The sequence below is a fragment of the Tupaia chinensis genome, unplaced genomic scaffold, assembly GCF_000334495.1.
Source record: "Tupaia chinensis unplaced genomic scaffold, TupChi_1.0 Scaffold000528_1, whole genome shotgun sequence".
In the NCBI taxonomy this organism is placed as follows: domain Eukaryota; kingdom Metazoa; phylum Chordata; class Mammalia; order Scandentia; family Tupaiidae; genus Tupaia; species Tupaia belangeri.
The window spans coordinates 508,361-530,055 of record NW_006160041.1 but is presented as its reverse complement, the minus strand read 5'-3'; the positions used below and the strand labels follow the sequence as shown (position 1 = coordinate 530,055).

Genomic DNA, 21,695 nt, shown 5'->3' with positions numbered 1-21,695 from the left:
GTGTGCATGCATGCCCAAAATCCTGAGAGGAGAGTGGAGAAGGGATAGTGGCATGGTCATTTCCCCTGGGGGTGATTACTCACTTTCCCTCTCCCTGTCAAGAGCATGTGCTCTACGGAAAATGCCTTTAAAAAAAAAAGTTCTAGTATATGAAAGTATTTTGTAAACACAGAGGGAGTCACAACTGCTGTTGTGCAGGTTTTTGACCAGCTGCGTATTAGAATATCTTGCTAGAGGAAATTAACGCTCAGATTCTAAGGATAGCAAGCAAGCTGAGTTGTATGGTTAAAGGAGGAAGACCTGATCTAATCCAACTATAGAAAAACTAATTAAAAAAAAAATGATGGTGCGTGATTTCTTGTGGTGCCAAAAATAGCTTAGATAAAGAGCATCTCTAGTGGAAGACTGGTCTGTGACTATTCGCTAAGGTATTATTCTAATCCTTTTCTGTTGCTATAACAGAATACATAAGACTAGGTAGTTTATAAGCAATAGAGGTTTATTTGGGGTCTTAGTTCTAGAGGCTTCCTTAGGAAGCCCAAACACATGGTGCTGGCATCTGGCAAAGGCCTTCACACTCCCTCAACCCAAGGTGGAAGGCAAGAGGATACACGAAACAAGAGAAAAATTAGAGGCAAAATTTACCTTTTCATCAGATACTTTTTGCTACCTAACAAAGATAATACAATAATGTATTCATGAGGGCAGAGCCCTCATGGCTCATTTGTCTCTTAATGGCTCCACTTCCCAATAATATTACATTGGTAATTAAATTTCCACATGGAGCCAGCAGGTAGCAAGAAGGTTAAGGTGACTGGATCCCATATGGTTGACTGTGTGGTTTGAATCCTGGACCTGGTGGCTTGAAAATCATTCTGGGAGCGTGTGCAGGCATGCTAAAAATCCTGAGAAGAACTGTAGCCATCCCCCTGTCTGTCTCTCCTCTCTGTCTCTCCCCAATGAGTGCACACATCCTATAAGCAAAAATTAAAACAAAACAAAAATATTCAACACCAGTTTTGGAGAGGACATTCAAATTGCAGCACTATTTAAATTCATTTTGTATATATTAAATTAGTAGATGCTCCAAGTCAGTCACTACATTAAGGGACAGGGGTATAAAAGTGTACACGTTGGGACTCCAAGGGAGGTGGAGGGGAAAGATGTGAAACTCGGATTATAACACAATATAAAGGCTCTGGCTACCCGTTAGTAGGCTCTCCACACCTGGGATGGGGGTAGAAGGTATACAGGTACACAGGGTTGGACTGGGCTGGGCTCACAATGATAGAGTTTGCCAGATCTGAATGGGTTAAATGAAAGATAGTGAAAACACAGGTATAAAGAAAAGGAAGGAAGAAAAAGAAAAGGAAAACAACTGCTTTGACTTCTTCACTGGACATTAATTACAAGGACAGACAATAGGATAAAACCCCATTAGCGTACCAGGCCCTTTCACGTCCCCCTCTTCCTCACCCTGTCCCCTACTTGCAGGTGCTGCTCCCATAACACTGCACTTGAGACATGCTCTTCATGCTGCCCTGCCTTGGCACAATTCTCTGCCACTTTCACCTGGTAAACAAATAGTAATGCAGCGTTAGCAACATCTACCCCGGTTGTCTTCTGGTAAATGCAGCGTTGGCAACATCTACCCTGGTTGTCTTCTGGTAAGTTTTTCTTCTAGGCCCAAACATGTTCTTCACAGTCACTGTTTCTTTCTTACCCACTGTACTAACCATTAGGCAGCGAGTTAAACATTCTGGGTTTTGTATAAACTTTGAGCCTGGCAACATCACAGTCATGCAAGGTTTGTTGAACGAACAAATGGATGAATAAGTGATCATTCCTCTATCTGAGATAGCTCCATGCTCCACTGGAAGAAAGGAGTTAGAGGGATCAAGTGAAAAATCCACTGGGTAGAGAACTAGAAGCCCTGGGTTCCAGTCCTTACTTTATCACTAGGCAGGCACCAGAATTTGCACAATCTGCTTAATGTCTCTGAGTCTCAATTTTTAACATCTTTAAAACAGGGTATGGCTACAATGGAAATGTTTTCAATAGTTTCCATTTGCTGAGCACTTAACTCTATGGCAGGGACTATACAAAGGTACTTTCGTTGTGCCACTTAATTGTCATGCGCGCTCCTTTGAGCATCTCTTGGAAGTAGGCATTTCCCCCACTTCTTGAAGTAAGAATATTGGCTCAAAACTTTTCCAGGAATGAGCAGGTGGCATGGTGGTTAAGGACGGTGGACTCCCACATGGCCAACCATGGTTCAAGTCCTGGCCCTTATGGCTTGCTTTCTTTTTTTCCCTGTCTCTCTATCTCTCTTTATTCCTCTCTCTTTTACTCTGTCCCTCTCTGGTCAAATAAAGATAAATAACTAAGAAAGAAAAAAAAAGAGAGAGAGAGAGAAAGAAAGTTAAATAAAATGATTATTTTTTTAAAAAAGAACTTTTCCTTGGCCAGATACTTGGTAAGGCACAAGGAATCTCTTGGTCTGCCTCCACATCAGTATGCCTCTAAAATACATGCTCTCAAGCACTAGGTCCTAACACTTAGTGTAAAACCTTAGATATTTTACTTATTTTTAAATTTCTATTTCTTTTATACATTCAATCACATTATTTAGCTTACAAAATAAATATTCCAACATGTGTACATTTCTTACCAGTCTGGTTCACCATACTAGAAAGTTATCTTTAATAGATAATAGTCTGTTTCTTTGTCCCATAAATGCCTTGCCTCTCCTTAATGTCCTTCCTCAGACTCTACTCCTTCACCCGCCCTCTTCCCACACTGTATCTGGTATTCACAACCATTTACTTAGTTTCTATAAACTTTAGTCATTCAGTTTTGGCCAGAGTACGGATACTCGGTATATATTAAGTGGAGACACACAGTGTTTCTCCCTTATCAGCCTGGCTTGTTTCACTCAGCAGTAAATATTCCGTGTTCATCCACTTTCTGCGAAAAGCTAGGATCTTGTTGTTTTTTACTTATTTTTTCAAGAAAGATTTTTTGTTATAGGGTGTGTGTACTCACCAAAGACACAGAAAGTGAGAAATCACCCCCCAAGGAGGATGGACACATCACAATCCCTTCTCCTCCATTTTCCTCTCAGGATTTTGGGCACACATACACACATGCACCTGGCATTGAGTTTCAAGCCGCCAGGTCTGGGACTTGAACTACAGTCAACTACATGGGGATCCAGCGACATAACCATTACCGATCTGCTGGTCCCAGATCTTAGATATTTTAAAACAGAATAGACCTGATCAAGCTAGGTAGTGCCGAAAAATGGCAGTGCTTGTTTAATCCTACTTTTCTCTGAAACAGAGAACATCCTTCTGGATGAATGGTCAAAAAAGCAAAAAAGAAAATGCAGAGGAGCAAGGACAGGGAAAGGAAACAGGAAGGGAAGCTGAGACGTGCTAAGGAAGGGTAAGGCCGGGATGGGGAGGCTTGTGAGAGGCAGGTGAGCACACTGAGAACTGGCTCACCAGGATGGCACCGCCAGCTGAAACTGGGAAATGGGATGGACAACCCTGGTGCCCTAAGAACTGAGGGGGTTAAAGGAGAGCTCTGCCTGGCTGACAGGAGGAGAAGGGGGAGACTCATAAGAGAAAAATGACCCACAGGTCTGAAAGGAGGAGCTGGTGGACTGAAAGGGAAGCGATGACAGCCAGTGCCTGGAATGGACCATTCATTGCTTTAAACCTGTGCCAAGCTGACTGAGCAATGTGAGACCGAAATGGTGATTCACCTTGGCTATGCGAGGGGTTCGTCAGTGTACCTTGGCAGGATAAACAAGCATTACTATTTTATGGTGGTAAGTATTATTAACACTGAAAACACCTGATCGTGTGTAGTAGTTTCTGGTTTACAAAACACATTCATTTATATGATCTCACTGATCTCCAGTGATAAGCCAGGCATTGCTTTTCCCAAGGCAAAGTATCAAATGATTTGCCTAAGCCAGGAAGTCCCGAACGGGCCTGGGGCTGGCACCAGGTTCTCCTGTTCCTTGTCTCAGTTTCTTTATGTAGGAATAAAATACAGCTTTGCCTTTAAAAGACTTGTAGCTCAGGAGGGAAAGAACAAAGGCATGAAAAGATAACTATACAAAGGAACATGCATTGAACTCCACAAAAGTAGAGTTAGAGGAAGGAGAGAAATTCGGGGGCAGGTGAGAAAGGCTTGAGGTGACCGCAGACTGGACAGGAGGAAGGGGTTACTAAACAAGCAGGGATGGCACAGTGGGCCTGAAAGGGCACCGTCCCTACCCAGGCCCTCCGCACGGCAGAGCAGCTGCACCGATGATCATTTAACAACTATCCACTGTAGACACTGTGTTAAATGCTGACGGGTCAATGGTGAATTTACGCCAACACCAGCAAGGTCAGGACCACGTGTCACAGAAGGGGATGTTCCATGTGCTTTTTGGGAAAAAAAGGAGGAGATAGTCTCAAGAGCGATACCCCATCTATCACAGAAGTGTACGAGGACTCCAATCTTTGAAATCTTACTATGTTCTCAAAATAAAAGAGGACACTGCCTTTTCCTTTGGCAGGTGATCAGAAAGCGTCAGAGCTGAAAAGGGAAGAGGAGGCATTGAAGGGCTGTTTCACAGCAGAGACACAGTAAAAAAAAAAAAGCTAAGAGGGTTGTGTTAAGCTCTTCACTCCACGATTTTATATTTACCCTCCCAACATCCTCGCTCCATTGTATATATTATGCACATATAGCAAAGAAAAAAAAACGTGATATGGGAACACAGGGAGAGGGGCTGCAAAGTGCTGAAACAGCATACCTGGCAGCTGCTAAAACAAAACTTCAAAGATTTGGCTTCTTTGAAAAGCCATCAGGCAGGACCCCACCCACTCCCCCTGCTAGCCACAGCTTCCCTGGGAGCTAGTACACGTAACCACTTCCGCATGTTTGGCTCTGTTCCCCAGGGTTAAAGCAGCTCTAGAAACTGCCAGCCAGGCAGGTGGGGGGCAGAGGGGGAGGAGAGTAGTGCAGGGAAGCAAGACCTCCTCCAACATCTAGCCATGGGCACAGCTCAGAAAATAAAACGATACTGCTGGGATCTGCTTGAAAACTCCTTCCTCTCAGTAGGCCCAGCTCTGATGGGTTAGACTAGTAATACAGAAGCCCTGGCCTTTAGAGATTCCCGAGGCATTAGAATGCCTTGCACCCTCCCAGCACCACAAATTAGTTCAAGAACAGCCATCTGTGGTAAATCTCTGGCTTTAAACAAAACAGGCTCAAGATCTGCAGAAGAATAATCAAAAATAGGCTTTTCTTAGAAACTCATTTCTTTTTATTTTGTATGTACAAATCAAGGTTGGTTAGTATCTACGACTGCACTGCCCAGGATGTTACCATGAGCCACAGGAGGCTTTTGAGCATTTGACTTGTGACTAGTATGACTGAGAAACTAAACTTTTCATTTGATTTTACTTTCACTAAAGTTAAAATTTTGATTTTTAAAAATAATTATTTATTTAATTTTATTTATTATTATTTTTTAAGATGTGCTATAGGGCACATGCACTTACCAGCGAGAGATAGAGATAGAGACAGAGAAAGTGAGAAAGCAAGTTGCCAGGTCTGGCACTCGAACTGTGGTCAGTCATGTGGGAGGGAGCCCAGCATCTTAACCACCTCGCCACCTGCTGGCCCAATTAATTTCAATTTAAATACTCACATGTATGTGTGGCTACTACAGTTGACAACACTGGTCTTGTCACTCATTCACCATTCACTGAGTACTATGTGTAGGGCACTGCAGGATACAAAGGTGTGTAAGACTGGGTCTTTGTAAGCCTCACAAAGCTTCTAATCTAAGATAAGTGGTAAGACAAGTAAATAACCAACTGTAATATGAGAAGTGGTAAGTGTCAGAGCAGGGCTAAATAAAGGATATTAGAACTTTGGAGTAGGGAGATAATGGCCTGACATGTATCACCCCAACATTAACCACTCAAGTAAGGGATGCCAGTGAGGACAGTGAGGAGAGAGGAATTACTTTAAAAAAACACCCAAAAGCAGAGGATCATAGCAACACATATTCTGCAAACACTGGAACTTCCTGGTCAAGCGTTATAAGGCTGAGAGTAAACACAGTGCTGTGGGGTCACCTCCATGCACAGTGGTGGTGGAACACTGCTTAGGAGAGGCTGGGTCTCACATGGTGATCGCTGTTCAGGTCCCTAGCCGAGTCAGCCTGAAATACAATGGGCACGTGCCCAGGATCTGATGGGCTATAGGACAAGATGGGGGGGGCTTGTGGTGTGGCTCATCTCCCTCTTTCTCCCCTCCTCTCTCGTGTATAAATACACAGTATCATGATTAAGGAAAATAATTTTGACAAAGAGAGCAAGTGTGCTATCCTACACTGGAACATCAAGGGTGGCAGATGCCCTTCTACTCTCAGATATCTTCCAGAAGAGGCTCTTAGGATTCCCGTGGTCTGGGCAAGGGTGGGGTGAAGAGTAGAAAAACAAAGGTCCTGAACTTTTCCTTCTCTTCCACACCCCGCCTCTACCTCTCAGGTTGAGAAGGGTCTATTGTTTGTAGGGCACTTTTGATTTGGGGTAACCAGAAAGAACTGAGTAAGATACAAAGGAAAAGCAACAGGACCAAGTGACCTGAGAAGGGTGTGTGTGTGTGTGTGTGTGTGCGCGTGTGTGCACTCTAAGCTCAATAGAGAGTAATAAGGGGTTCTTCCCTCCTGTTCAGCTCACTGTGACAGAAACAGCTATAAAGATCCATTCTCAGGAATTAAAATTGTGCACTTAGCCAGAGATTCCTTTGAATTGTATCTCTTAGGAGCATGAGTCCAGTGGAAAAGGAGCAGAAGGACGAGACATCCTAATGAGATCTGCTTGCAAGATTAGACAAAGTTGCAGGATGGCTGAGTTGAGCTGAGCTCCATAGAAGAACAGGAAATTCATTCACTTTCTCATTCAATACATTCTTTATTAAGTACCTATCGTTTACCAAGGCACTGGGACAGAAAAGTGAACAGAATAATTTACAATTTAGTGAAAGAGTGATGGAAAGTTCACAGTAAACTAATAGAGTATGTGGTATAGAATGATATATGTGGAGAGGAGGTAATGGAAAAATACAAGGGATCTTAAACAAGCTCATGGAAAATGCGTACTATGAAAAAACTATGGGGACCAGCAGTTAGCGTAATGGCTATGTTGCTGGACTCCCAAGTAGTCGACCGTGGTTTGAGTCCCGGACCCGGTGGCTTATACTCACGCCGGGCATGTGTGTGTGAGTGCCCAAGATCCCGAGAGGAGAATGGAGGAGAAGGGATTGTGGCGTGACCATCCCCCCTGGGGAGTGATTTCTCACTTTCTGTCTCTCTGCCTCTCTCTGCCTTTGTGGCCAGCGTATGCACCCTATAGCAAAAACCTCTCAAAACAAAACTATGCATTGATTTCAAAATTTTTCTGCACCCAAATAAACTCATACTTTAATTCCATTTTTCCACAAACATATATCATATACTAGGCTATTTACTTATTTGTCCAAAATATGAGATTTACTTTTTATTCAGTGATTCTTTTATTTTTAATTGAAGAAATAAAATTTATTATGTACAACATGATGCTTTGGAATATATATAATGGCAAATTGAGCTAATTAATATATACTTTACCTTATCCTTTAATTTTGTGCTGACAAATCTACTCTCAGCCATTTTCGAGGACACAATACATTAACTATAATCATACATACTAACTACAGTCGCCATATTGGACCATAATACAAGGCTTACCTTTGCTATACTGAGGTGGCTAGAATAGAACATGCACAGAATAAAGGCAGAGAGACTGGACCACATGCAGGTGTTCACCGTGGAAATCAGGCCAGTTTTTTCTTCCCTCGCTTGTTTGTTTTCCTTCCTGTTTTTAAGACTGGGGCATGCTAAGAGGCTTTTTTTTTCCCTTTTCCCCAGCAAAATTTTGTTTTAATTATCCAAGCTAATGTAATAGCAATACAAAAAATACTTAGAAAAAAATAAAACAAGTTAGAAAGACTCAGACGTGAGAACTAGAAGCCTAAGGATGTTTTATTCCCAATTTATTTTCCAACTTATCTTTATTAATAAAGTAATTTTTAAAAGAATTATTTTATTTAACTTTATTTATTCATTTATTTATTTATTTTAATTTAACCAGAGAAGGACAGAGAGGGAGAAAGTGAGAAAGCAAGCTACCAGGTCTGGGACTCGAACCATGGCTGGCCATGTGGGAGTCCGGTGCCCTTAACCACCATGCCACTTGCCAGCCCCGAGCAATAAAGTAATTTTTTTCTCACTATTTCTCTGATTTTTTCCCTATAATTTCTTGTTTAATTATGAAATTGGAGGAAATCAGAGTATATGATTAATGATAGCTCCCAAACACTCAACACCAGCTTCTAGGTTATTTATTTATATGAACTAAAAAGTCTCCTTTACACGTACAGCCAACTTCACTTTAGTTTCTACCACTTGATTCTCAACGTGTTTGACTAACATTATTTCTAACAGAAATATTCTGCTTCAGCCAGACTGGTTCCCATTTACTGTCCCTTGAAAATACCTTGTAGAATCTTGCAGTTTACCTTTCTTCTCTCTTCTCTCCTTCTCTTCATGTACCTGTAGCCTACATATAACCTAAGGCTGAATTCAAACCCTACCTAGAACTTCCTCTGCAGAGCATGATCTTTCCACCCAAGGTACATTTCTGGATTGTTCATTTCTCTGTATGCCCCTTTTTCATCACTCACTTTACATTTTACATGCAAAAAACAAGGAGAGCATCCTCCAGATTATTCTGCTGAACTGTCAACTTGAATTTAGAGAGGAGGAGCGTAGATTACATTTCTTTGATCTGCTCAAAGTGCCAGACACACAGTAATAAACAATTATCCCCTCACTGGTAAATATCAGCCTCTTGGGTTTTCCAAGCCCCATCTACCAGTCCAGATTCAGCTCATACCTCTTCTTGTCCATGAAGTATGTGCTAACCTCTTCAATAATTCAATTAACTCAAGGGGAATCAATTTCTCCTCTAAACTCTCTCCATTTAGCATATAACCCCCCTATGCACAAATTGGCTTACAGTACTTGCATTAATAATGCCTATGATCATCCTCTCTGAGAACAGAGACCCTGTATGAGACCTCCTTCAGAGCCCAGCTCAGAGCCCTGTATTTAGGAGATTCTCAGAAAGCGCATGCTAACTTTGGGTGATTACATTATTTTAGCAACTACTAGATGAAACCATTTCCCTGCTGGCATAACTTACTACCACTCTCACCTTTCTTTTTCACACATGTCAATCTATTAAATATTTAGGGAAGAAGTTAATAAAACTCTTCTTGGAGACTGGCTGCAAATGTCAGTGTTGGGTTCAAGCAGCTAGCAGGATATTTGAGATCACCAGACAACGTAGGCAGGGTCTTTCATCTACTCAGTTTTTCTGGGTGAAACACAGTTTTAGAGGAACATAGTTTGATATCCTCTAGCCTTTAAGTATATCCTACTTATTAAACCCCCTTTATGGTTTCCTTATCTGCAATGCCAGAAAACCTGAATTTTTCTAAATTAGTCACATCAGACGCACCCACGTTTTATTCTCATCACAGAAAGATAGTACAACTTTTCTTTTGTAAGAACCAGTCCAAACGTGATATTGATTATTGGCTTTTAAGCCAAACTAATATAAGTCTTGGCTTGATAATTTACGAAAACCGTGAATCGTCCTTTCACTGCCTCTGAAGCATAAGAATGTTCCAATTAGGACAAGAGTTCTACTGTTACTTATAATGAACACCTGGGCCTGCCACATGCTGTGGCATTCTGAATCCCTGAGTTCTCAGGTACCGCCTCTCTTCTGCTACTGGCCTTGCTCACATCTCCTAAAGACATTTGGCTCCGGGGCCAGCAGACAGCATAGTAGTTACATCGCTGGACTCCCACAGGGCCGACCACGGTTCAAGTCCTGGAACCGGCGGCTTGAAACTCATGCTGGGCCTAAGTCTCTGTCTCTTGCCAAGCACAAATGCCCTAAGACAAAATACCTCTACCCCGCCCCCCTTCCCCCCCAAAAAAGACCTTGGTATCCTGACTAGATATTATTGCATTCCCTGAAGGGAATGGGAATAGGAAAAAGGAAAGGGAAATAAGAATTACCAAGAACCTACAATGAAACTTTGCTCTTCAAAGTGGCTAAAGGAAGAAGAGAATTTCACCCCTTTTCAGACAGGATAGTTCTATTTCTTCATTTTGTTAAACCACAGATATAGAGAGCTCTGTTTTGTTTTTGTTTTCACAAAATCATTGGGTTTTCCTTTTTAGCTACAGTTGGTCAGAAATATGCTGAGAGTCTTTTAGGAGAAAGGCAGGCAGAAGAATAGAATAAGGTCTTTAGAGTTCAGGGAAGCTGGCTGGTTTTCCAAATTTGTTGAGTCAACATTAGGTAAGCTTTAAAAATGGATATTTGATGTTTCTCTATAGATATCAAAAGGAAAATATAGGGAACAGCAGTTAGCATAATGGCTGTTGCTGGACTCCCATGTAGTTGACCGCGGTTCGAGTCCTGGACCCGGTGGCTTAAACTCATACTGGGCGTGTGTGCGTGCGTGCCCAAGATCCTGAGAAGAGAATGGAGGAGAAGGGATTGCGGAGTGACCATCCCCCCTGGGGGGTGATTTCTCGCCTTCTGTCTGTCTCTTTCTGGCGAGGGCCCGTGGCCTATAGCAAAAACTTCTCAAAAAAAAAAAAAAAAAGGAAAATATAGAATTTCCTTACTACTGTGATTCTCTCCAAGCTCTTTTTTTTTTTTTCTTTTTTTTTGCTATAGGGCAAGTGCACTCGCTGGAGAGACAGAGAAAAAAGTGAGAAATAACCCTCTGAGAGGATGGCTATGCCACAATCCTTTCTCCTCCATTCTCCTCTCAGGATTTGGGGCATGCATGTACACACGCCTGGTGTAAATCTTATGTCACCAGGTATGGGACTCAAATTGCGGTTGACTATGTGAGAGTCCATGTGACATAACCATTATGCCATCTGCTGGTCCCTCTCCAAGTTCTTTGAAGGCTGGTAAAACACAGTTAATTTGAAGAGATAGAAGCTGATAGAAAATCTTTAAGGAGAATTAAAACTGAATTATAAATGAAGTAACCCTAATAAGATTTCTTAATTCTAGAAAATGAGACTCATTCGGCTGAATACATGGAGTTTTGTCATTTAGGCCTCTTAAAAACAAAATAAATGTCAACTCTGGATAGATATAAAATTAAAAAGTGAGCAGTTAAATAAGATAGGGTCTTGTCTCTAATAATGACTGTGTGTGTGTGTGTGTGTAAATCCTATGGAAATGTAAGATGGTTTTATCTTTAATACTTTTTTTGGGCGGGGAGAGGTTGTTTTGCTATAGTATGCGTGCACTTGCCAGATAGAGAGAAACAGAGAAACAAAGCGAGAAATCACCCTCCAGGGAACCAGCAGTTAGCATAATGGCTATGTCGCTGGACTCCCACGTAGTTGACCGCGGTTTGTGTCCCAGACCCGGTGACTTAAAACTCACGCCGGGCGCGTGTGCGTGTGTGCCCAAGATCCTGAGAGGAGAATGGAGGAGAAGGGATTGCAGCGTGACCATCCCCCCTGGGGGGTGATTTCTCGCTTTCTGTCTCTATGTCTCTCTCCTCTCAGGATCTTGGGCACACACGCACATGCAGCCAGCATGAGTTTAAGCCACCGGGTCCGGGACTCGAACCGCAGTCAACTACATGGGAGTCCAGTGACAGCCATTACTCTCACTGCTGGTCCCTTATCTTTAAAAATTTGACACTACCAAACTACAATGTAATCTACATTTTATTCTGAGCTACAGATAAGAAAGACCCACTTCTTTCACTCCTGATTCTAGGCACCAAGGACCTTTGCCTAGATTCTGGTGTGATCCCCACCAGCCATCTTTGACACACTTCCTAAGTTCACCAATATTCCTTCAATAGGTCAAAGGCAACCACTATGGCCTTCGCACTAACACTGATGGCACTCAGCCACTGGTACTGAGGAACTGAGGTAAAATGCTGGAGAGGTTATGAGTTCAGCTGAGTGTGAAAAGTAGTAGAGGAATTTCAGACAGAAGTACAGGTCTTTATCATCTGAGTGCTGGAGCCGTTTTACTCAAGGGAAAGAAATACTGAGAGTTAAAACTTAGAAGGAAAAAGGTCAGGTAAACAATGTTATGGGAAACAAGGAAAGAGAATAAGGAGTGAAATATTAGTTGTACAAAACTCTGAACATATAAGTGTTTTTAAAATTTTTTTGTTTAGCCCCCTTACCCCCCCAAAGTGGTTTCTTTTTATGATTTTGCTCTTTGGCTAGAAAGTGTTGTTTATGTAACAGGATAAAGTACAAAATTATAAGCTCCAAACTCCTCCAGAGAAAAGCTCTCCCAAAGCCTGACCCCCAGGATAGATGGAAAATATGAGTGTTTACTGGCTGGAACATCGAGCTGCAATGGAAATTTCAACATGCAGAAGATAGTAGAGAGGAAGGGCCTGCTGAGCAGAAAGAAGCTGTTCATCAAAGGGGTCAAAGAAAAGGAAGAGTCTCTTGTTGGCTCTTTCTGATGCCTCCCTTCCATCCTCAGCTGGAAAGGCCACCTCTCTGCCATCCAGCTCCAGGAGTACCCTGTACTGCACAGGGTGACAACAGTTATCTGAACTAGAGACTAAGAGACGTAACAATACCGTATCCCAAGCAAGTCCAATTTCAAGTTTTCTCGTTCTTTCTCTCTTTTTATTTTTTGGTGGGGAGGTTAGGGAACTAAGAGTTACCAAGAACCTGCAACAAAACCAGGCAATACACAATCCAATTTAGTCTATAACGAGTTAGCGAGGTCAGTATTGTTAAGTGTGCTTTTTAAGATAGACAAACTGTGGCTCAGAAAAGCTAAATAACTTGCTCATGATCACACGCCTAGTAAGACAAACCAGGACTGTCTGGCTCTAAAGTCCTCTCCCTTCACACTACACCATGCCATTGTCCTAATGGAGTCACTGGCCCCATCTTCTATAAGATCATTATGCTTTCAAAGGAAAAGGAGCATTTAAAAGACTAGGTTCAGAATAATTTTCTTTCACAGAGGCAGAGGATGGAAGCAAAACCTTGTCTTTCTGGTCACTAAATGGTGTTTTGTTTGTGAAACCACAGGGTTCTCTTTTACACTTGATCACAGCCAAAAGGCCAAGAAGCGATGAGGTGCTCTTAAATCCTTACGTACTCTATTTTTTCTATAGTAAAAAATACATAATTTTAAATTTACCATCTTAACCCTTTTTATGTGTTCAGTTCAGAAATGGTAAGTACATTTACACTGTTCTACAACAGATCTCTAGAACATTTTCATCTTGCAAAACTGAAAATCTATACGCGTTAAACACTAGTTCTTCCTCTCCTCTTCCCCCAGCTCTTAGCAACCACATTCTACTTTCTGTTTCTATGCTTTTTCTTTTCTGACAACTTTAAATATTTCTTATGAGTGGGCTCATACAGTATTTGTGCATTTATGACGGGCTCATTTCACTTAGCTAAACTAGAATAAGAAATCTCTGAAAAACATATTCCTAATATCAGGTAAAATGGGATACCAGACTCTTAATAATCACTGAATAATAAGAGGGCAGAGGGACAGGGTGACATAAAAATGGCCCAAATCTCCAAGTTCTCCCATTCCTTGGTAGAATTTAAAGTTCTGACATATGATGTTCTCTAGAGAGTGGGGGCTGGCCAGACAGAGTGACCCATGCCCACAATGTCTTGTCCTAATCACAAAAAGTAGGAACAAACTCATGGCTGTACTCTTGTTCCAACTTCCCCCACCTTTAATATCGAGGAACAGACAAATCCACAGGATGCGTGTGTGAAAAAGCCAGAGATGGATAAAAATAATTCAATGACAAATGCTGGAAAAACATACAAAGGGGCAGAAGCCAGACATTCGTGGGATTCCCTGACAGCTCGATCCACAAGGAAGGGCTGGACTGGAAAAAAACAGGGCCTCAGGTTCCTGCCAAGCTGTCTGAGGCCCTGTCCTTCCCAAATCCTTCCAAGCAGCAGCCAAGACTTTACAGTAACCCTTCCAGGTCTCACAAAGCAAAATGCACTGTGAGCCCACTGAATGCTCCTCACTAAGAAAACTCTCTCCGGTTCCATGGAGGGCTGGCAGTAACGAGGAGATGCCTCTACACGTCAACTTTCAGCTCCTAATGACTCCCCTTGTGTCCAGAAAATGGATAATTCACAGGCAGCTTGAAAAAAATCTAGCATTTCTCATTGGCTAAAGAAAAGCTGAAATACCAAGGTATCAAGCATCCAGAAACCAAAAACATCACTTTAAAGGGAAAAAAGGTCATGAACACTTGGTACCTGCATCCTGGAGTCCCTATTATACAATTCTCAGTCGGCCTTGCTTGGAGGCACACCTCAGGCTTCTAAACATGTGACTGTATTTGGCCCAACTACTTTCTCCTCTGGAGAACGGCCTGCAATTAATCTCACTTATTACCTCTGAAAAGTAACAACAGAGGAATGGCTGGCCAAATCCAACTCCAGAGTGTCTAGGGAACTGCAAGCTTCATGGCCAGGCCTCAGACTGTCTGGGCAAGTCGTGGGCTCTGTGCCTTCCTCTCCCACAACAAAGCCTGAACAGGGACTCCAGACAGACCAGAGGAACCAAGGGATTTGAGAAGCTGGGCTGAGCTCACACTGACCCAATGGGAGACGACAGCCCTGAGGCTACAGTTGGGATAGTTTCAAACATGGGAAGGAGGGAGGACAAGGTTGTCTGGTGAAAACTTGTGTGATCCATAAAATTGAGAACAATAGCAACACCACAGGGAAATGAAAAATAACACCATTTGCAGAGTTTTCGTGAGTCACCAGTTTTCATTCCTGTGGCTACCAAGTCACTGACTTCTCCGACAGGCAGGGATGAAAAGCAGAGCCAGCAATGGGATTCTCTTTACATCTCACTACAATTTATAAGGCAGCCCCAGTTCAGTGAGTTATCAGAGTTGATCAGCCCTGGAATCCACTGGTGCTATTGCAGAAAAACTCATGAGAGTACCTTTTATTTACTGAGCACCCCCTTCCAGGGAGATCAAAGTGCTTTAACAGCAATTGAAAAGCTCCTCTCAAAACTGGCCAGGTTACATGTAAGCAGGCTTACCCCATAAAAAGATTAAATGAGGGTCATTTAGTGTGAAAACCAGCAAGAAAACTCACATCTCTAAGCCATGAATCTCTTATTCATTAAGCTCAGTCACCCTTACTACTAGAGGAACAACAAGAGACTAAGTAAATACCCACACAGCAGTGGCATATCAGGTGAAATGGAAATCACGCTGCCGCCCTGTGCAGAAAGCCTGCTGCAGCTGACAATTCACTTACGGCTGTTCTGGGGTAGGGACCTCTAGGATTCCACATGGAACTGGAACTCCTGAAGCTAAGCTTCCTGGCTGTCCTGGCAACCAGAGGTTACCTGGGGACAGAGGAAACTAGCCCTGGGATGCCTTGGACTGGAATGGGACCTGAGATCTGGCCCTGATGCCTGAAGTTCTCTCGTAAAGACAGGACTATTGCAGGGACAGCTAACTCAAAAAGACCAGGGGACTTCGTGGGGTTTGGCTGCAGTGGCTCTGAAGTAAACGAGGTAACACACCATTCTGCTGCAGCCTCGTGAGCAGTCTGGCTGGGAGAGTGAGTGGGGACATGACCACTCGCAGTGCTGATCGCCAGGTCCCGGCTTTGACCTCGACAGATTCCATCACCCCGTCTTAGTGCTAACAGGTGCTACCAAGCGAATACTTTAAGCTGAGCCATAATTTTTATTTAAAAATCTTCCCTCATTCCATCTACCAAATATCGTAAGTGCTAAAACCCTACTTTTGCAAAATGTGTACTCTTGACATTTTGTTTACAGTATGAAAAATGCTCGTAGCCTTGTCATACAGACAGTATATCCAAGATAGCAGTGAAAATGTTTTCCATAGAAACAAGGCTCCAATTTTAAAATGAAAATAGAATCCTTGGAAATATTTTATATGGAAAATAAAGCTCTATGGTATAAACAGAATTCCTTTTTTAATGACTTATGTCTTAAGAATGCAGTTGCTCTGTAAATTGTAAATCACCAAACAACAGACTTCTGTGATGAGAACTGTGCGGAGGATGTCTGTCTTTAAAGTTCGTGCCGCCTGGTCTTCCATTATTTTACATTCTCAGTCGAGATGATTCTTTCACCCCGACCACAGTGACTGTGGGTGTAAGAGACACTGGACCAGTGGTGAGGTCATATGCTTATGTTTATGCTGCTTCACGGGCAGGGTTTCTGCTTCCCGAATTAGTCCCTTAAATAATCATTCCAATGCCAACAGATACTTTAATAACATTTACTAAATTCCTCCTTGCCCAAATCTTCACCCCATTCTCCCTCCCACAGCCCCACCACCATGGGGGAAGGCAGCATAGTAGGAAGCAGAGGCTGAAAGTCCCGACACAGGGGTGAGGACTCGGTGGGTCACCCGTGGTAGAGCTTCTTCATTTGGAGGGAGTAATACCTCAGCTGGTCAGAATATTTCACTGAAACACTCATATTTCTCACTAGCTCATTTGACTCAAAGACTGATGCAGTTTAATCCATATTTAATAGTCACTAAAGTAAGATATAAAGGGAATCCATTTTTTTTCTTTATACAAGGGTACTTAAAATATGAGAAACCAGAATTTAATGCAGTGGTTTCTTTTTTAAATCAGAAGTTGCTTACATTATGCCCAGAATTTCCTTGGATTTTATCTGCTCCCACTCCTCTCAACTACATAAAGGAAATGTCCTTCCTGCTTCCCAAATGAGCATTGTCCAGGGGGGCTGTTGGAGTTTAACTATATAACCGAAATGAAAACATAAAAAACAAATATGCCCAAAAGAAAAGAGTCCGAAGCTACGGAAACACAACGTAGTATACATATAAAAAACAACCAGGAGAGAGACTAGCAGTTGACATAATGGCTATGTCGCTGGACTCTCATGTAGTCGACCACAGTTTGAGTCCATGCATGCGTGCCCAAGACCCTGAGAGGAGAAGGGATTGCGGCGTGGCCATCCCCACTGGGGGGTGATTTCTTGCTTTCTGTCTGTCTCTCTCCATCTTTCTGATGAGCACACACGCCCTATAGCAAAAACCTTGCCAAAAAAAAAAGAACCAGGAGACAGGATAAAATGTCAAAGGTCAGTACATGAAAATGTTGACTGTAAGCAAGGATTAAACATAGTATAAATTCTTGCCTTTTTACCCAGAAGTGATTTTAACTGTATCAGGAATTTCTTTCCATTAGATCTTTCTGAAAAATGCCTTATGAATAAACTGAGGCTCTCTTATTAAAATATCAGAGGGTTTAGATAAGGTGAAGAAAGGGCACCTGTCTCACTGCTATTTCTGAACAGAACTCAAGGTGAGCGTGACTAGCTTGGGATGCAGGCCATCACCCTGTCACCTGAATGCTAGCTCACAGGCCCTTCACATACCTGCTTCCAGGAGAGCTGGAATGGTTCTCGGGAGCTTGGGGGTCTGACTGTATCGACCACGTTGGACCACCAGGACTGATCACAGGTCGAAGGGTAGGGGGAGTTGAAGCACTGCTTCTGTTGATGATGCCGCTTGCCAAATTCAGGTTTGTTACCTAGAAATGAAGTAAGGGAAATAACATGATTTTACAGCACTACAGAAAAGCATCATTAAAAACATATGGGAAAAAAGTCAAACAGCGCTCAAGAGATGCTGACTCGGGTGAGCTGAAGAGGGGGCTGTGACAAAGCACACAGGGAAGGCTGGCTTCTGCGCACGGAGCAGAAGTGAGGGGGCTAGTGTCAATGTAGTAATGATATTTATTCTGCCCCTGCTGTGTGCAAGGCACCGAACTGTACTAGGTGCTGTGAAAAACAAATATGAACCATAGAAACAAGAAGTTACTGGGTTTTAATCTATGCCAGGTTATGTTTGAAAAAACACGCAAACTACTTGGCTCTTCTGATCCCTGTCTCCTCCATCTGAAAGTTCTAAATGCTCAATAGATTTTGGTTAATATAATTATTAAAATACATAGAGAATTCATGGATTTAGAAAGAAAAAAAGATGGACAGTCAATAGAAAAATGGGCAGTGACTTTGATAAATATTTTGCAAAGAAGGAATTGCAATTAGCCAATTAAACAGTTAAAACTAGTCATTTCCATTGGTAAGTGTAAATTACAAGGAAGAAATGAAATGATAAAGAAATGCCAAGTACAAGGTATCACTTTTGTGTTTAACACTGGTATACAATAAAAAAGATGGTATCCAATAATGGCAAGAGGTGAGATCTTAGATATTTATACTAGGTATGTAACTACCAATTGATAGGTTCTTTCTGAAATCAACTTGGCAATATATTACTAAATATTACATAGAATATTTTTCCTGAAAGGAACAACCTTTGGCCTCCGGGGTATGGGATGCTCTGAGTGAGCTTGTAGAAAACTACAAAGGGAAAACAGTCCTTATGATACCCCACAGCTTCTTCAGTTACTGTCTTAGCCAGCTGTGCCAAAATCTTAGTAAAGGATCCTTAAAAATAACTTCTAATGGGATAGCAATAAAATAAGCGAAATATGCATGCATTACCACTTTAGTATAAATAGTACAGCGTGGCGATTAGCGTATGGGAAGAGGTGATAACAGATTTGGTACCTTTTCTATTTTTTGACGAGGCTGCCCCTAATTTCAACCATCATTTACACCCTAATGGCCACTGTGTGCTATGTTCTAGTTGTCCCTGCATGACCTTGAGCATTATCTCATCTAACCCTGAGCGATCCCCCTGAAATAGGTTCTACTGTTACCCCATCTTACAAGAGGGGAAATTAAGTCTAGAGAGGGTACACAACTAGACAAAAGTCACACACCTACTAGATGGCAGAACCGAGATCAGGACAGAGTGCTTGACTTCAACTGCATGTGGTGTGCATTTTCTAAATAATGGGTTTAATATCTGAGTCCTTACCGTGGTAGAATCAGGCGCTCTGGGTTTTATATTTCACTTACTCCTTACTCATTCTCACTGAGATACCGTCACACTCTACTGCACAGATCAAGAGACTACGGCTCGGAAAGGTTGTGGTGAGTGATTTATGCACAGTCACATAACAGTTGCAGAACTGGTATTCTTGTTTGTTTGTTTGTTTGTTTGTTTAGAGGTTTTTGCCATAGGGCGCGTGCACTCACCAGACAGACAGAGAGACAGAAAGCGAGAAATCATCCCCCGGGGGGATGGTCACACCGCAATCCCTTCCCCTCCATTCTCCTCACGGGATCTTGGGCACGCACGCACACATGCCTGGCGTGAGTTTTAAACCACCAGGTCCAGGACGCAAACCACGGTCAACTACATGGGAGTCCAGCGACATAGCCATTACGCTAACTGCTGGTCCCCTGGTATTCTTGTTTAAAACAAATTTTCTAGTTTAGAAACTAGTAGTAAAAACAATCCCAGTAAACCTCAAATTATTAGACATTTGTAAAAATGTCATCAGATCCGGTCCTCAAATTTAGAGAACAGTAATTACACAGGGATTGATCAAAATATATCAGCTTTTGGGAACCAGCAGTTAGCATAATGGCTATGTCGTTTGACTCCCACGTAGTTGACCACGGTTCGCGTCCCGAACCCGGTGGCTTAAAACTCACGCCGGACGCGTGTGCGTGCGTGCCCAAGATCCCGAGAGGAGAATGGAGGAGAAGGGATTGCGGCGTGACCATGCCCCCTGGGGGGTGATTTCTCGCTTTCTGTCTCTATGTCTCTCTCTGTCTGTCTGGCGAGCGTACGCGCCCTATAGCGAAAAAAAAAAAACCTCTCAAAAAAAAAATATCAGCTTTTCCTTCTTTCCTATCTATCTTAGTTCCTACCTGTTACCTTTCATCAGAGGATATTAAAGAAATGAGACAAAGAGAAATTATCCTCAAACAGTTTTGTTTCCTAGCAGGCAGGGTAAAAAGTGGCATGAACATGAAACTAATTTGGGACTATTGGTGGATTTCACTCATACGGCATCCATTTCTTCATGGATAAACCAAGAATTGGCAGCCACTGTGCTTTCCTTCCACACAAAAGCAACACATTGCAGTTGTTTGGATAAAGAGCAAAAGTGACCACTACTTAAATGAGAGATTGTACAGTAGAAGGAATGAGTAAACTTGAAAGGTGTCTCCCTTTCTTGCCAAAAGATTTTGTTTAGAAAACAAGCAAAAACAAAACAAAACAAAAAACAAAAAAACCTTGCCTCTATCAAATGGTAACAGCCTGTGCTCTCTTTTCATATTCTGTTCTTACCCCTGTGATTCTCTCTATACAAAATCCCAGGCACGTGTGTGTGTGTGTGTGTGTGTGTGTGTGTGCCCAAAATCCTGAGAGGACAGTAGAGGAGAAGGAATTGGGGTAGCTATCTTCCAGGGAGATGATTTCTCACTTTGCCTTTCTTTCTGTCTTCCTCGATCTCTCTCTAGTGAGTGCACATATCCTATAGTAAAAATCTAAAAAATAAATGAAAAAAAAAATTGGGCCAGCATAGCAGTTAATAACTGAACAGAGAAAACCAGATCCCACATAGCTGACTAGGATTTGAACCCTGGCCCTGATGGCTTCATGCAGGGTTTACATGTGTATAATCAGAATCCTGACAGGATGGAGAACTGGAGAATAACTGGCATGACTAGGGCCCTATTGGGGAATGCTTTCTCTCTTTCTGCCTCTCTAGCCCTCTCTCCCCTTCTCTCATGCACATATATGTTCTTAATAATGAATTAAAACAAATACACGAAAAAAAAAAACCCTAATAACTTACATATCAACCACTGGATCCCATTCCTAGTCTGCCTGATGCAAAATCCCCCAACTCCCACTGCCTCTACCCCTAAGCCTTGCAACTTACAATCTGCACCATGGGCCAGCAGGGTCTTCCTTCCCTCAAGCTTATTCAAAATGCAGAGTCACAGGCCCCACATCTGCAACCTGACATGATCCATGCATGATTTGTTTGACTGGAAAGTTTAAGAAGCATTTGCTCTAAGGAATGTAGAGAAGGAAAAGAGGGAACAGGAAAGAGGAACCAATGCATGCCTTCTTTCCTCCATAACATGTTGGGACTATCCAAGAACTGGTAGAAATGCCTTTGATAGTGTGAGCAACAAGATACAAAACAACTAAGGAGACTGGGCAGAGAAAATAATTCCAAAGTTTTAAGGTTTTACTATTTCTCAAGGTTGCTCAGATACTCAAACATTAAAATGAGTAATCATTAAATAGGCCAAGAATACCAAAGTGGATAAAGCAATTTAGAATTAAACTTCAGAAAATTTCAAGACTACTCATTATGCTGTCATGAGAAATAGCTGTCATTAAAAAAAAAAAAAAAAAGATGTTGAAGCCTAAAAGCAATCAGCCTATTACCTATGTCTCTTCCCTTGCCTTCCTCTAGCTGGTTAGCCAAGTGAGTAAGATTGCTGTGGGAAATCTGGCCAGGCAAGCCTTCCTCAACTAAGCCTTGGGGCCTGCATGGCAGATGTTTCACTTTT

General features: G+C 42.3%; 1 protein-coding gene across 17 annotated transcripts in view; it reads right to left on the bottom strand.

Moving 5' to 3' along the window:
• TTLL5 (tubulin tyrosine ligase like 5) overlaps positions 1-21,695 on the bottom strand; it is a 330,457-nt gene that overhangs the window by 117,014 nt on the left and 191,748 nt on the right. For all 17 annotated transcript variants that reach the window (XR_003550803.1, XM_027775153.1, XM_006157045.3 and 14 more), the window contains one exon: positions 17,616-17,770. Coding sequence is in view for 16 of the 17 variants with exons in the window: in XM_027775153.1 (XP_027630954.1) it covers positions 17,616-17,770 (155 nt within the window). In the remaining variant the exon portion in view is untranslated. The remainder of the gene's footprint in view (positions 1-17,615; positions 17,771-21,695) is intronic.